This window comes from Macaca fascicularis, chromosome 15 (assembly GCF_037993035.2).
Source record: "Macaca fascicularis isolate 582-1 chromosome 15, T2T-MFA8v1.1".
NCBI classification, from domain to species: Eukaryota; Metazoa; Chordata; class Mammalia; order Primates; family Cercopithecidae; genus Macaca; species Macaca fascicularis.
This window is the reverse complement of record NC_088389.1, coordinates 64,886,452-64,899,726: the sequence shown is the minus strand read 5'-3', so window position 1 is coordinate 64,899,726 and position 13,275 is coordinate 64,886,452. Positions and strand designations below refer to the sequence as shown.

Sequence of the window (13,275 nt, the reverse complement as noted above, 5' to 3'; positions counted from 1 at the left end):
GCACTCTGGGGACAAGGGGCAGCAGGCTCCCTGACCCAAACAGGGGCTTCATTGAAAAGAGGTGAGAGTTCAGGCAGAAGAGGTTGTTAGAGCCCATGTATGAAGGGCCTTGAATATCATGCAAGGAATATGACCTATCTCTGCAGACAGTTCGGAGAACTGAAACTTTCTAGGCAGGGACATAGCCCGACGAGAGCAAGGCTGGAAGAGGATGTGACTGGGTAGAATATAGTGCAGAGGTGAAGGTGAGGCTCAAGTGTGGGGTAGAATGGGCCTTACCATACCTGACCTAACCTGTGTCTTAAGGGATGGAGAAAAGGGAACAGTTATAATTGTGAGAAACAAGCTCCAGCATTCACTGGGAGTAGCCTGTGTGTCAGGCATTGTGCTATGTGATTTACATGTTATTATTTTGTTTGTTCCTGACAGCCACACTGTGAGGTGAATACCATTATTATCTCCATTTTATAGATGAGAAACTCAGGCTGGGATGTTGCCACTTTTTCAAAGTCACAGCTAGTGTGAGGTGTGAGTGGCAGCATCAGAACTCGAACACAGGCCCCTTAGATCCATTGCCTAAGCACTTTGCCGCTAGGCTGCAAAGCCACTGAGCTGGAAGAGGCATTTCAAGTAAACACCCTCAATAGATCTATCCTGGTGATTAATTAGTGATGAGGTGAAGAAAGAGACTGATTCAGAAATGCTTAAATCCTGGGGGCCTGGGAAATTCTGGTGTCTTTGACAGTGTCAGGGAAATGGAATCCTTCCCATGGCATGAACAGCACATTCCCAAGTGGCTTGTATTTCCCTAAGAGGTTGTGCATTTATTTGGAGCAGCTGCCTTCCCAGAGTTGGCAGCTCCTCGATGCTGGCTGGTCTCCTTTGCTGACAGCCTAGGGCTCTTCTTGGTGACTTGATGCTCATTGCTCACCCATGGGACACAGAAACCAGGGCTGCCAAAACCAGCAGCCTAAACAAGCCCCCTCGTTATCATTCAGACTGGAAAACGACCTTGAGTGCTTTTCAAAGCTGTCAAAGAACACAGCAGCTGTGAATGAGTTTGTCACTCACACAGCGTGGCTTCCTGAAACCCAGCCTCTGCAAGTGGCCCACCAAAGGGCTGCAAACCTGATTAATATCCATGGAGAAACTGGCCTTGGTGAACCACTTTCATTTATAAGAACACAGTCACATAAAAATGCATTGAACTTTGATTTTTTTAATTGCATACTCTTTTCCCTTTGGGAAAGTGTAATCATGCAGGAGACATGAAAATAGAGAAGTGTTACCAATTAATCTCTGCTCTGAATTCAAGTATTTTCAAAGATAACCCAAGCTGGGGAATCTCTGATGTAATCAAGGCTCACGCCTCTCTGACCACTTGAATCTTTTTTGTTCTGAGACATTTTTGAGGTTTGAGTGAAGTCCCACAACCTCAAGGTATGGGTACTATAGGAGATGTCAGGGTAATGCCTGGGCATGTTCTTGGCTTCACTGAATGACAAGATTCATTTTCTAATTGGTCACCCTTTGTGAAAAGAAGATCAAGAACTACTTCACTTCTGTTAATGGATTTCACTGCATTCTTTAAACAGTTGTTGGTTGTCTATTTTGTGGCTGGCCCTGTGCTAGGCACTGGGGACCCAGAGAATATATATGTGTCCTGCTCTCCAGGATCTGTCTGGTGGGGGAGAACAGGCAAAAAGGATAAACAGAGGCAATCTAGTGTGACAGATGTTTCAGTAGAGGAGAGGCAGGGCTGGAATAGAGGAAGAAATTAACTCTGCTCAAAAGAAAATGAAGACCTCACAGATGAGGAGGAGTTTGATCTGGATCTGGAGTGAGTAGGAGTTTGCCAGGAAGAACAGGACATCTTAGACATGGAAAACTATGTAGAAAAACACAAAACAGGAGACAACTGCACTCATTGGCATGACTTGATATGGAGGGGACATGGACAGCTGACTAGAAATAACGTGGAAGTGCCAGCCAGGAGCCTTGGTTTGATCTCCTCTGCAAGGGGAGCCATTGAGGGGGTTTCGGTGGAGTGAGGAAAGGGGTGTGGTGAGGTGCCTTGTTTGTACTCACTCTGATTGTTCTGTGAAACAAGGGTTGGAGGAGGAGTTACTGGAGGTAGGAGACCAGTTAGAGGGATATTGTCATAATACACATGATGGATGTTGGGGCCTGAACCTGGGCAGGGACTATGGGTTTGGACAGAAGCGAACGAATTAAAAAGATAGAAGAAAAATATGAGAAATTATGGAAACAGATCAGTCAAGGATTACTCATTTCTCGTTTAGACAAGTGGGAGGATGGGGCATCTAACTTAAAGAAAGTGAGAGGCCAAGACAATTTTGTGGGCAGGAGATGAAGTTGAGTTCAGAGAACCCATGGGGGATCTAGGCAGCTTCATTATAGGGAGGCTTGGCTGTGGATATGAAAATGGGCTGCACTTTAGAGATTTAGGAGGCAGAATTAATAGAACTATTAATCAGCCCCTGGCAGCTGAACCCTTGAAATTTGGCTGCTCCAAATGGAGCCTCCTGAAGTGCTAGGGAAACACATGGGAACAAGGGCTGCGAACCCGGGATTTTATCCATGTAGACATGGCCGGTGTGTTGTAATGTACCTCCAACAACGACAGTAACAATAGCTAACACAAAGAGCTTACTATGTGCCAGGCATTTTTCTAAGCTCTTTGCATATATTAACTCAATTAATATATCCTCACAACAACTCTGAGATAGGTAGTATTATTATTCCCACTCTAAAACAGAGGCTCATTGTTTTGCCCAAGGAGGTACAGACAGTAAGTGGTGGACCTGGGTTTGCCATAAAGCGGCAGTCCCAGGGCCGACTCTGCCTGTGTGTGTTTAAGATTTTAAGTACTATGAGGATGCGGCTGATGAATACCGAGACCAGGTGGGTACCCTGCTGCCGCTCTGGAAGTTCCAAAATGACAAAGCCAAGCGCCTGTCCGTCACCGCCCTCTGCTGGTAAGTATAGGCATTGCAGCAAACCCAGAGCCCCTGAGTGCCCTCTACATCCCAAACCCCCAGTACCCCCTTCTGCACTCAACCACCTTGAGTATGACATGTGACAGTATGGAAAAATATGGAACTTGGATTCTTATGGGATTGCAGGACCACCCGCAGGACTCCCAGGTGGTGAGGTCCTAAGCTGGAGAATAGATGTCTGTAGTATAGTTAGGTACCAGTGCCCACAGGAAGGCCCTTGTCCACAGGAGGGCCATGTTCATTTCCTATGCCAATGGATTCTTTTTTTTTTTTTTTTTTTTTTTTCAGGAATCCAAAGTACAGGGATCTGTTTGCAGTGGGCCATGGCTCTTGTAAGTGATCCGGCTATTCATTTATTTGCTCATGTAAACAGCAAACACTAAGTACCTACTCTGTACAGAGCTCTTTGCCAGTTGTAAGAAACACAAAGACAACTGCCCGCAGGGCGCTCACAGTCTAATGGGGAAGACCCACAATCCTACTGGCAATTAGTGCTGGATGAAGGGAATACTCTAAACTGAATGTGCCAATGGAGCCTTGAAGGAGTTATTCTGGTGAAGAAAGAGGGGAGAACACTTCTGGCAGAGGGACCTGCACATGCAAAGGCTTGGAGGCATGACAAATATGGCAGAATATGAAGCTGCTGGGGGCGGCCAGGGTCAGCCCTCAAAGGGCCCGGTAAGCCATTCCAAAAAGCTTGGACCTTCTCCTGAGGGGAAACCACTGAAGGAATTCAAGGACAGGGACATGACCAGTGCAGGGAGGAATTGCAGGCATTGCAGGCCTGAGACTGGAGGCAGGAAACCAGTTAGGAGACTGATACAGGTATCCCAAGGAGAGATGGCAGGACCTTAACCACCCGGTAGAGTGGGGATGGAGGCCCCCTTTCCTGCCTTCTCCTCAGGCCTTCCTGATTGGGTGGGTGGGGGTGTGGGATGGGATCCCCTGAACCTTGGGAGCCCACTGCTGTCCAGAGTGTGCCCACCCCTGCCAGTTACCCACCCGAGGCAGGAAGGCAGCACAGTGGAAACTGTGTCCAGGTGATGTGCTTTCCCTTCATGTTACTTGGTCCCAGAAGAATCCCCTAGTGCTGTGCTGGCCTGGACATTCCCCCTTCCCAACGGGAGAGGGCCCTACACTTCGCAGTAGTCTCGGCTCCCCAGTGCTAACAGCTTGTTCTCTGGCTGGGAGGATCAGCTTCTGCAAACACAAAAACCTTTCCATTCTCCAAGCTGCTGCTGGCTGGCAGGCATACAAGCTCCCAGTCACTGCCCCTCAGACTGCCTGTTCGCCCATTCTTTGACCAGGGTGGGGAGGGGGAGGGGGTGTTTGTCATTCCTCTCAGGGAGGAGACCTTGGAGCTGCTCCCAGTCTTGTGGTCTGAGCCGCCTTTGAGGATGCCCTAAATGCCTGCTTTGTGTCCCCACTCCTGAGGGTGGGCTGCTGCCAAGTGGGAAGTGCCCTCCCCCTCTGGCAGGGAACTAGCACATTCCTCCCCCTCTGCTGCAGCTACTGGGCCTAGAACAGGGCCTGGGGGTCGGGTTGGGCAGGCCCTCCCAGGAGTGGGTGTGGACCCCCTGTAAGGCTGCTCTCAGCCCAGGCTCTCTGCTCAGGACTGAGGCAGGGGTGTCGGGGTTGCTCCCCAGAAGGTAGGAGGAGAAACTGCTTCAGTTTTCACCCCATTCTTCCCCGACCCAGGTTCAGAAGCAGGCTCAGCTGGTTGGGGTCATGTGGAGGCTGTCATGGGTGCTGGGGTCTGGGCAGCCTTGGGCAGGAGCAGTAGAGTAGGTCACCTCCCACCAGCAGATGACCTCGAGCCTGACAAGCCCAGCAATGTCCTTTGGGCAGGTACTTACCTGAGAACGGTCTCTTTGTCTTTCCTTGATCCTGTTAGCTACATCCACGTGCCTGAGTGGTACCCATCATCAGCTACAGTCTTGGGGGTGGGGGTGTCACTTTCCAGTGACACCTGGGGCCAGAAGCCTCTCTGAGCCTTGGTTTCTTCATTGGTGACACGGAAAGGCTGACAACCTGCCAGGCCTCCATTCCAGGGCTATTGTGAGGTACGCTTGAGAGAGAAGAAGTAAACATGATGCAAGCGGAGGAACCACCTACACATAAAGGACAATCATTGCTGATTTGTCTGTCATTCTTTCCCCTAGCTTTCCTGCAGTACCCTCAGGAGGCCCGAGCAGAGAATAGGGGTGTGGAGACAGAGGGGAGTCTCCTAGGGAGCAGGGCCCAGTGGCAGCAGCAGTGGTATTTGCTTTTGCTGTCACTGGCTCGGGGATTGTTGGCCAGCTTTCAGATGAGCATCTATTCTCCAGAGCCTTGCATATCTCAGAACCACCTGCAGAGGCCTGAATAGAGCCAAGCTGGGTGGAGACTCAGGAAGGCCCCTGCATCCATCCTGAGCTTGCTTCTGGGAGTCCCATGCTCTTGAGTGCCTCCATGGGAGAAAGAGGGCAAAGCTAGGGCAGACAGAAGGCACCCTAGCTGCTGGATGGGATCACTATGAGGAGCAGCTGGTCTCCCCAGCATCCATCACACTGTCTTTGGAAGCTCCCAGATACTACCCTCCCATAATCAGATTTTGCCTCATGAGGACAAACACTGGAGTGAGAATTTGGGTTTGATGTTGGATTTTACTCTGGTGAGCTGAGTCTAGACCTCATAAACCTCCTTTTTATGGTATTCCCAGATATTTATTCTGTAACTCAGCCAAATAAAATTTTGGCAGGCGTAGGTATATACCCTAGGAAGGACTGGGGCCAGTCCCTCATTTCTGGCTGGGACAAGCCAGGTTGGTTGGAGCCAGCCAGGAACAAGCAGGTAGAGAAAAGGGAATCTGGGCAATGTCCTGCAACAGCACAGAAACATCCCCACGTGCTTCCCCACTATAGCTGCTGGGTAGCAGGTAGTGAGCACAATAGGCTGCTTAAAGGGCAAATATTGGGATCCCCCCTAGGGCCAGGCTCCATGTGCCCAGCAGAGTGGAGAAAGAGGCTGTCAGTTGGTATAAAGCAGGTGGAGGAAGGTTAGAAGGTAAAGGAACTAGCCCAGGAAGAGATGGCCTTGGGACTGCCGGGATGCAATGATGTCAGCTGGCTGTACTGAAGCAGTCCTTTCCAGCCCATTAGCCAATTCATAGCAGGGAAACAGGGACTTCTCATGGTCTGCCAGGCATGGATGGTGGAACAGATCAGGATGCTCTGTGTGGTCCTGAGGCTTTCACACAGGAGATGGGGCAAGAAGCTTCCCAGAGAGCCACGCATTGGAAGAGCAGGGGAGCCAGCTGTCCCCCAGCCCAGCCTCTCTCTGGGGATAGCACCCTCAAAAGGGGCCACTGTCAGGCTCTTAAGTCCCAGCTCTAAATCCCTTCCCACTCTGTCCCACCACATCCTGGCCTGTACCTGGGCCTGCCCAGGCCAGAGATACACTTTTAGGGATTTAAATCTTTCCTGATCATTTATTTGTCAGCTTCACTAATTAAGCAGTGTTAATTTCATTTACCGAAAATGGAAATTCATCCACCTCATTTCTCCTCATTCATCCTCCACACACAAAATCCATCACTCCTCGGCTGCAGGCTGCGTAAAATTTACAGGACTAATTATGTTGTCAGGTCTCTTTGTAAATACAGTCCGTAAAGGCCACTGTGCTTGCTGGGTGGTAATGCAAGGGCATTCCTGTTGTTAGTTTAATTACTGGTTAGTTATTTAGGTTCTCAAATGTTTGCCTCATTTTCCCTAAATCAAATTAAATGTCCCGCTTGATGTATTCTGTCTCTAAGGTCTTGCTCTTATTTCCACACTGTTTAAATATTACTTCTAATCTAAAGAGAGTGCCTGGAAAAGCCCAACTGCTCGAGAGGCTGAGCCCAGCCTGGCACCATGGCCTCTGGGCCATGCTTGAGGTTTTGAATCCTCTAGCAACTGATACCCTTCTTTAGAGCAGCGTTGGGCTGGTCCCCTGCCTTTGGAAATTGTGAAAGTCCTAACACAAGGGGCATTTTTGTTCCTGGAGTCGACGGTGGCAAGGCTGAGGTATGGGAAATGGAGAGAGGGTTTCATTATTGTCATCAGAAGGGCGGAGGAGCATTGCATCCATCCAGCTGACTTCTAGAGGGACGGCTTCCAAATCATCCCAGAAAAAAAGTACCATCTATGGGAGGCTGTCTCTCTGATTCCTAAAAGTAGGTTTGGGTCAATTTTCCCTAAATGTCTACTATACAAGTTTCCTGTTGCTGCTGGAATAAACTACCACAAATTTAACGGCTTAAAATAACACAAAATTATCATACAGTTCTGTAGGTCAGAAGTCCAAAATAGGTTTCACAGAACCAAAACCAGGTGGTAACAGGGCTGCATTCCCTCTTGAGGCTCCAGGGGAGCAGCCCTTTCCCTGCCCTTTCCAATTTCTACAGGCTGCCCACATTCCATGGCTTGTGGCCCCCTTCCAGCAAGCAATCGAATCATTCTGACATCTGCTTCTATGGTTACATCTCCTTCCCTGACTCTCCTGCCTCCCTCTTTCCCTTATAAGAACCCTTGTGATTACATTGAGTCTACCCAGATAATCCAGGATAATCTCCTCCATCTCAAGGTCTTTCACCTAATCAAATCTGCAGAATCCCTTTTGCCATGAAAAGTGACATATTTACAGGCTCAGGGGATTAGGATATGGACGTCTTTGCAGGGGGGCCTTATTCTGCCTACCACACGCCCCCTCCAAGTGCCTCTTGCATGACTTAATAAGGGAGTCATTAAACAGCTGCTGTCTTGGAGCCAGTCCTGGGCTAGACTCATTTAGGACAGCACAGTAAGAGAGGAAGCCTGCTGTCAGTGGCTGGCCTGGTATCCTTGTCTCTGTAGCTTGGCATCTACTTCCTCCTGTCCACTGACCTGGCCTGATGCCCCTACATGCCCTCTGCCTTAGCAGAGTGCCCCCAGGTAGGGGGCTGCACTAGCCTTCCACCTCTCCAGCTCCGGCTCCCCTGAGCTTGGTGAGGAGGCTGGGAGGACCGAGCTGGTGGCAGGAAGCTGGGACTATATTCATGACTACATATCAGGATGAGCGCCAAGTACACAGAAAATGAAAGAAAGAGTGGGACGCACTCCCTTGACATGGGGCTGGTGGGGAGAAGGGCCTCTGCTGAGTGGTCCATTGTTGATCGCCAAAAGTTGTGCCCAGGCCAAGTGGGCCTGTGGAAGCCTGACTGGCTGGCCTGGGACTTCTGGATTTGGGGACCATGCCTAGATTTAGGGCTCAGGCTGAACCTGGGACTGTGGGGATATGCTCATAGGTGGCTAGTTTGGGACTCATTGTAGACAATTCCATATTAGTTCAAGTTAGCCTGTACTTGACTGGGGGGAGGGGTACATGGGCATTATCGAGGCATCTGTGGAAAGCTGCCTGCCCTGGGCTGGGCATCCAAACCCCCTCTGAGGGTGTTGCTCCTTCCCAAGGTCACACACCTTCTTCACTTAGCAGCTCTTTGAGCCAGCGTCCCCCTTTCCTGCATCTCGGGGAGAATTAGGAGAATAAACCTGGTCTCCTTGATTGGTTATTGGATCCTTCCATGATCTCTGAGAAGGGAAAGGTCACATCTCATAATTCCACTTCACAGATGGAAAAGATGAAGCCCAGAGAGGAATCCCACACTCCGACAGATGCAGAGCAGAGCAGAGCAGAGCAGGGCAGGGCTTGCCCATCTAGTGGGGTAGGGGTGAGGAGGCTTCCCCAGGCAGGGCAGTTGGATCTTCCAGCCTCAGCTGCCCATCTTCCCTGGGCAGATGACTTCATGAAGCAGAGCCGGGGCATGCTGCTGCTCTACAGCATGAAGAACCCCAGCTTCCCTGAGTACATGTTCAGCAGCGACAGCGGCATCATGTGTCTCGATATCCACGTGGACCACCCCTACCTGGTGGCAGTGGGCCACTATGACGGCAACGTGGCCATTTACAACCTCAAGAAGCCCCACTCCCAGCCCTCCTTCCGCAGCTCAGCCAAGTCTGGCAAGCACTCGGACCCTGTGTGGCAGGTCAGCCTGGAACCAGGATGGGAGGGGTGGGGATGGGAGCAGCATGTGGGCCTGAGGCCACTGGAGGAGGGAGGGAGCTTGGGGAGGAGAGGACCGCAGGCAAGAGATGAGGATGGTAGGTACCATCAGGCCAGGATCTGGGTGTCAGAAAAGGCAGAAAAGGGCAGAAGGTGGAAATCAGGAGGCAAGAGGGTCTCCAGTGAGAGCTGGGGCCCGGGCCCCATCTGTTTGCAGAGGGTCTCTTGGATGTGGCGATCAGTAACTCAGAAGACATAGCTGGAAGCCTCCAGGGCCTGATAGGCCCCAGCTGAGTACAGTGGGCCTTTGGACAATGTGGGAATGAGGGACACTGACCCCCACACAGTCAAAAATCTGTGTATAACTTTGGAGTCTTCAAAAACGTAACTACTAATAGCTCACTTTTGACCAGAAGCCTTACTGACAACAGTCAAATGATACATATATTGTGTGTTATGTATATTTTATATACTGTATCCTTATAATTGGGCAAGTAGAGAAAAGAAAATATGTTATTAGGAAAATCATAAGGAAGAAAAAATATTTATTGTTCATTAAATGTAAGTGGATCATCACAAAGGTCTTCTTCCTCATCATCTTCACACTGAGGAGGCTGAAGAGAAGGAAGAGGAGGGGTTGGTCTTGCTGTCTCAGGGATGGCAGGGGCAGAAGAAAACCTGTGCATAGTTGAACCCGTGTAGTTCAAAGTCACGTTGGTCAAGGGTCAATGTATGTTAAAGACCAGGTCCTTGTCTACAAGCTTCCTCAACTCCCCACAGGGCTTTCCTCTGCCATCTGGGCTAGATTTGGGGAAACTCCCAGGCAGGGGTGGCTGCTGCTGGTTGCCTGCCCTTGGGTGGGACTGTAAGGCCTGGTAGGCAGGTCTGCCCCTGAGCCTCTCTGTAGCACCCCCTCTTCTCCAGACATGCCTAGAGTGGTAGGTGGGGCCTCTGCAGAAGTCTGATACCAGCCTGGAACCATTACCTGGACATTGGGGCTGCATTTCACCCTGACTGTGTTTCCCATCATATTCCACGGGGAGTAGATTTCAGTTTCACTCTCAGAGGGTCTCTTAGTTGTGGCGTTGCGGGCCCTTCTTTATTGTATCCCAAAGGTCCCCTTCCTTCAAAGGCTGTGTACTCTTTTTCCATGGGCAGGTCTGGGAGGACCTAAGGATGAATTTCTGCCTCAAGTTGCTCAAGGTCTCTGGGCTCATCAGGCAGCACTGGGACTCTGTCTTCTCTTCTTTTGATTCCCTCCTGCCCTGAGAGTCTGCAGGCAAGCTCTGCACTCCTGCCTCTTATGGCCCTGAGCTCCCTGAGACATGTGGACACCTTCCCCAGCACTGAGAGGCCTGAGCAGAGGGAGGACTGCCCAGGCACAGGGGCAATGGTGCCCTCTCAGCTTTATCCTTTACCCAGAGCCTGGGGCAGAGGGTGGGAGGGAGGCATCTCCTCCTGCCATACACCCTCCCCAGCTACTCTCCAACAAAGCAGAGACCAGAGGTTGCAGCCTCAGGAGTTTTCTCCACCAAAAAGTCCACCTCCCAATTCATCACCAGGCCTTCCAGACACATGTAGGTCTCTAGACTGGGGGAGGATCTCTGTAGAAACTTTAAAACTCATGGAGAGGGAAAAAGGCTTGTCTTGACCATACCAGGCCCAGCCCTGCCCCTGCTTTCCTAGCTCAGCCCAGGGCCAAGTGCAGAGCATCTCTGGTTGGCCTGACCACTCTCCTTCCTCAAGCCAAGCAGAAGGGCAGAGGCCCAAGCCAACCACCCTACTCCTACTCTGCTATGTCCTGGAAATCAAATAGCAGATTGCAGGGAAAATGGGGCATTGTAAAGAACATTATTGCTTCCACTGAGCAGGTCCCAGGAAGACAGGAACTCAGGGGACAGGGAAGCCTTCTGCTCTGCTATCCTGCCAGGAAAACAGGGCTTCTGACTTTGCAAAATGGAAGACTCAGGTTCTTGTATAGAATCATGGCATGTGACATGGGCAGGACCCGCCTGTCTCACCTGTTTACTCACATCCTGTTCTCTTCTTTTCTTCTCATTCCTTCCTCCCTCATTCATTCACTTACTCATTCATACATTCAGTAACTCCTCCCCGTGTGCTCCTCTGGTTGATCTCTGGAGTTCCTACTGGGGAGATAACCACAGCCACAGGCTGACCAGGGCAGGGCAGTATGCTAAGTGCTAAAGTAGAAGTGTGCAAGGAGGGGCACCCACATTGTCCTGGGCGGGGACCGGGGGTGGAGGGTTGGGCAGGTCTTTCTAGCAACACCTGAGCTGGATTGTGAGGGAGGAGAAAGAGTTAGTGAGATGAAGAAGGTACAAAGGGATCACATGTGCAATGACATGGGGCACCAAGCAGAGTAGCCTGTTGGGAAGTGACACATCATTTGAAGCACCCTGCGCTTATCTATTAAATTAAGATGCTTGGACAGTGTACGTCCGTGGTTTCAAGCAAAGTGTTCATGCAGAAGCCCTATATATTAAAAAGATGAGAGTGGTGCTCGAGTAGGACCCGGGCCCTGCTTGCTTAAGGGTCCCCTATTTTCACTCCCTCTACCCCCTGAGCATAGTTTCAAAATTGCTGCCCAACCATCAGAGAGTTTGGGGCAGAGGAGTAACACAGTCATGTTTGTCTCTTGGAAAGATACTCTGGCTGCAGCATGAGTGATTTTGAAGCCTGAGCTAGGGCAGGGGCAGTGGAGACAGAAATGAGAAGACAGGGTTAAGAGCTGGTGGGGTAGTAAAATCAACAGAAGGAAATGATTGATTAGATATGGGGAAAGGGAAGAATTCATGCTGCCTGGGTTTGAGTTGCTTAGTAGGCTATCCATAGAAGTGAGAAATGGCAGAAGAAAAACAGGTTTGGCCAGAAACCAATACAAGAAACCCAAGGGACACCCAGAGGGAGGCATCCTCCAGGCAGTTGGCTATAAGAGCATGGAGCTTGAAGGAGAGCCAGGCTGCTGAATGACATGTCAGAGACATCAGAGTCTAAGTCCCTCTTAACAGGACTGTGTCAGAGATACTGTGTCAGAGATATTTAGGGGAGGCCAGAGAGGTTGTGTTAGATCTCAAATGCCAGGCTGAGGCAGAAGGAGTTTGTTCTGTTGGCAGTGGTGAGCCACAGAAGGTTTTGGAGCCAAGGAGAGGACTGTCTGTTCTAAGAAGATTGGGCTCCTGTCCCACAGCACAGGCTTCTTCTCCAGGGAACCTGCCTGAGTAGCCAGCTCTGTGCAGGCCCTACTGTGAAGCTTCAACCAGCAACACTCTGTGGGGGGGTGTGTGTGTGTGTGTGTGTGTGTGTGTGTGTGTGTGTGCTGGTGCAATTCTGGGGAAGGAGGCAGGAAGGATGTACAAACAAGAGACTAGGGTCAAGCAGGTCTGCCCTAAGCAAATAAGGCAGAAGAGAATAAATCAGTGAAGCAGGCTCCAGCTCCTTCCTACCACCTGGTCCCTGGGAATTCATTCATTCTCTTAACCTCACTTACCACTCTCCCTCTTTTGCTTTATTCCTGCCGGCTCACCTACACCCCAGGAGCATGTGTGTGACTTGCACACACACATATACACAGTCACTTGCAAATACACACACACCACCCCCCACTGGGCATCGGGCTGCTAAGTGGGGTGTGAAATACAATTTCCATGCGGTGCTGGCGTCTGCTCATTAAACACTTCCCTTTGCAGCTCCCTAGCGCCTCTTACAGCCTGGCCTTTGACACCCCTAGTCCCCTCCCCCCTTTAAAGGGACCACCTTTGCACAGAAGGGGAAGCGGTCTCAATATTATGGCTGGCTCTGACTTATGCTTCACAGGCTCTGTGGCGCTCTCAGTCCAGTGAAAGTGCAAAAGAGCCAGCTCCCTGGACAGACCAAGACAGATTCAGCCTGCCTTTCTGAAGCTCCCACCCACCAGGCCTCAGGCTGGCTGGGGAATGACAACCCATTCTCCACTTCCCTCCAGCCCCCAACAACCCTGGTGACAGCTGCAGTTACAGGCAACAGTACTGGGTTCTTGGCCTCCCTCACTGGTCCTCTGCTTGTGACCATGGGAGGCGACAGGACGGTGGTCCCAGCATAGGCAGTCTGGAGGGAGCCAGAGAACGGAAAACTCTGGGCACCCAGCCCCACCCCAGAGAGCTGGGACATGGCGTGGCCAGGCCTCCACATCTGGCAA

The 13,275-nt window shown here is 50.8% G+C and overlaps 1 protein-coding gene across 11 annotated transcripts in view; it reads left to right on the top strand.

Moving 5' to 3' along the window:
- DNAI1 (dynein axonemal intermediate chain 1) overlaps nt 1-13,275 on the top strand; it is a 98,982-nt gene that overhangs the window by 42,888 nt on the left and 42,819 nt on the right. For all 11 annotated transcript variants that reach the window (XM_045373382.3, XM_074017265.1, XM_074017264.1 and 8 more), the window contains 3 exons: nt 2,882-2,999; nt 3,309-3,352; nt 8,816-9,063. In XM_045373382.3, coding sequence (XP_045229317.1) covers nt 2,882-2,999; nt 3,309-3,352; nt 8,816-9,063 — 410 coding nt within the window. The remainder of the gene's footprint in view (nt 1-2,881; nt 3,000-3,308; nt 3,353-8,815; nt 9,064-13,275) is intronic.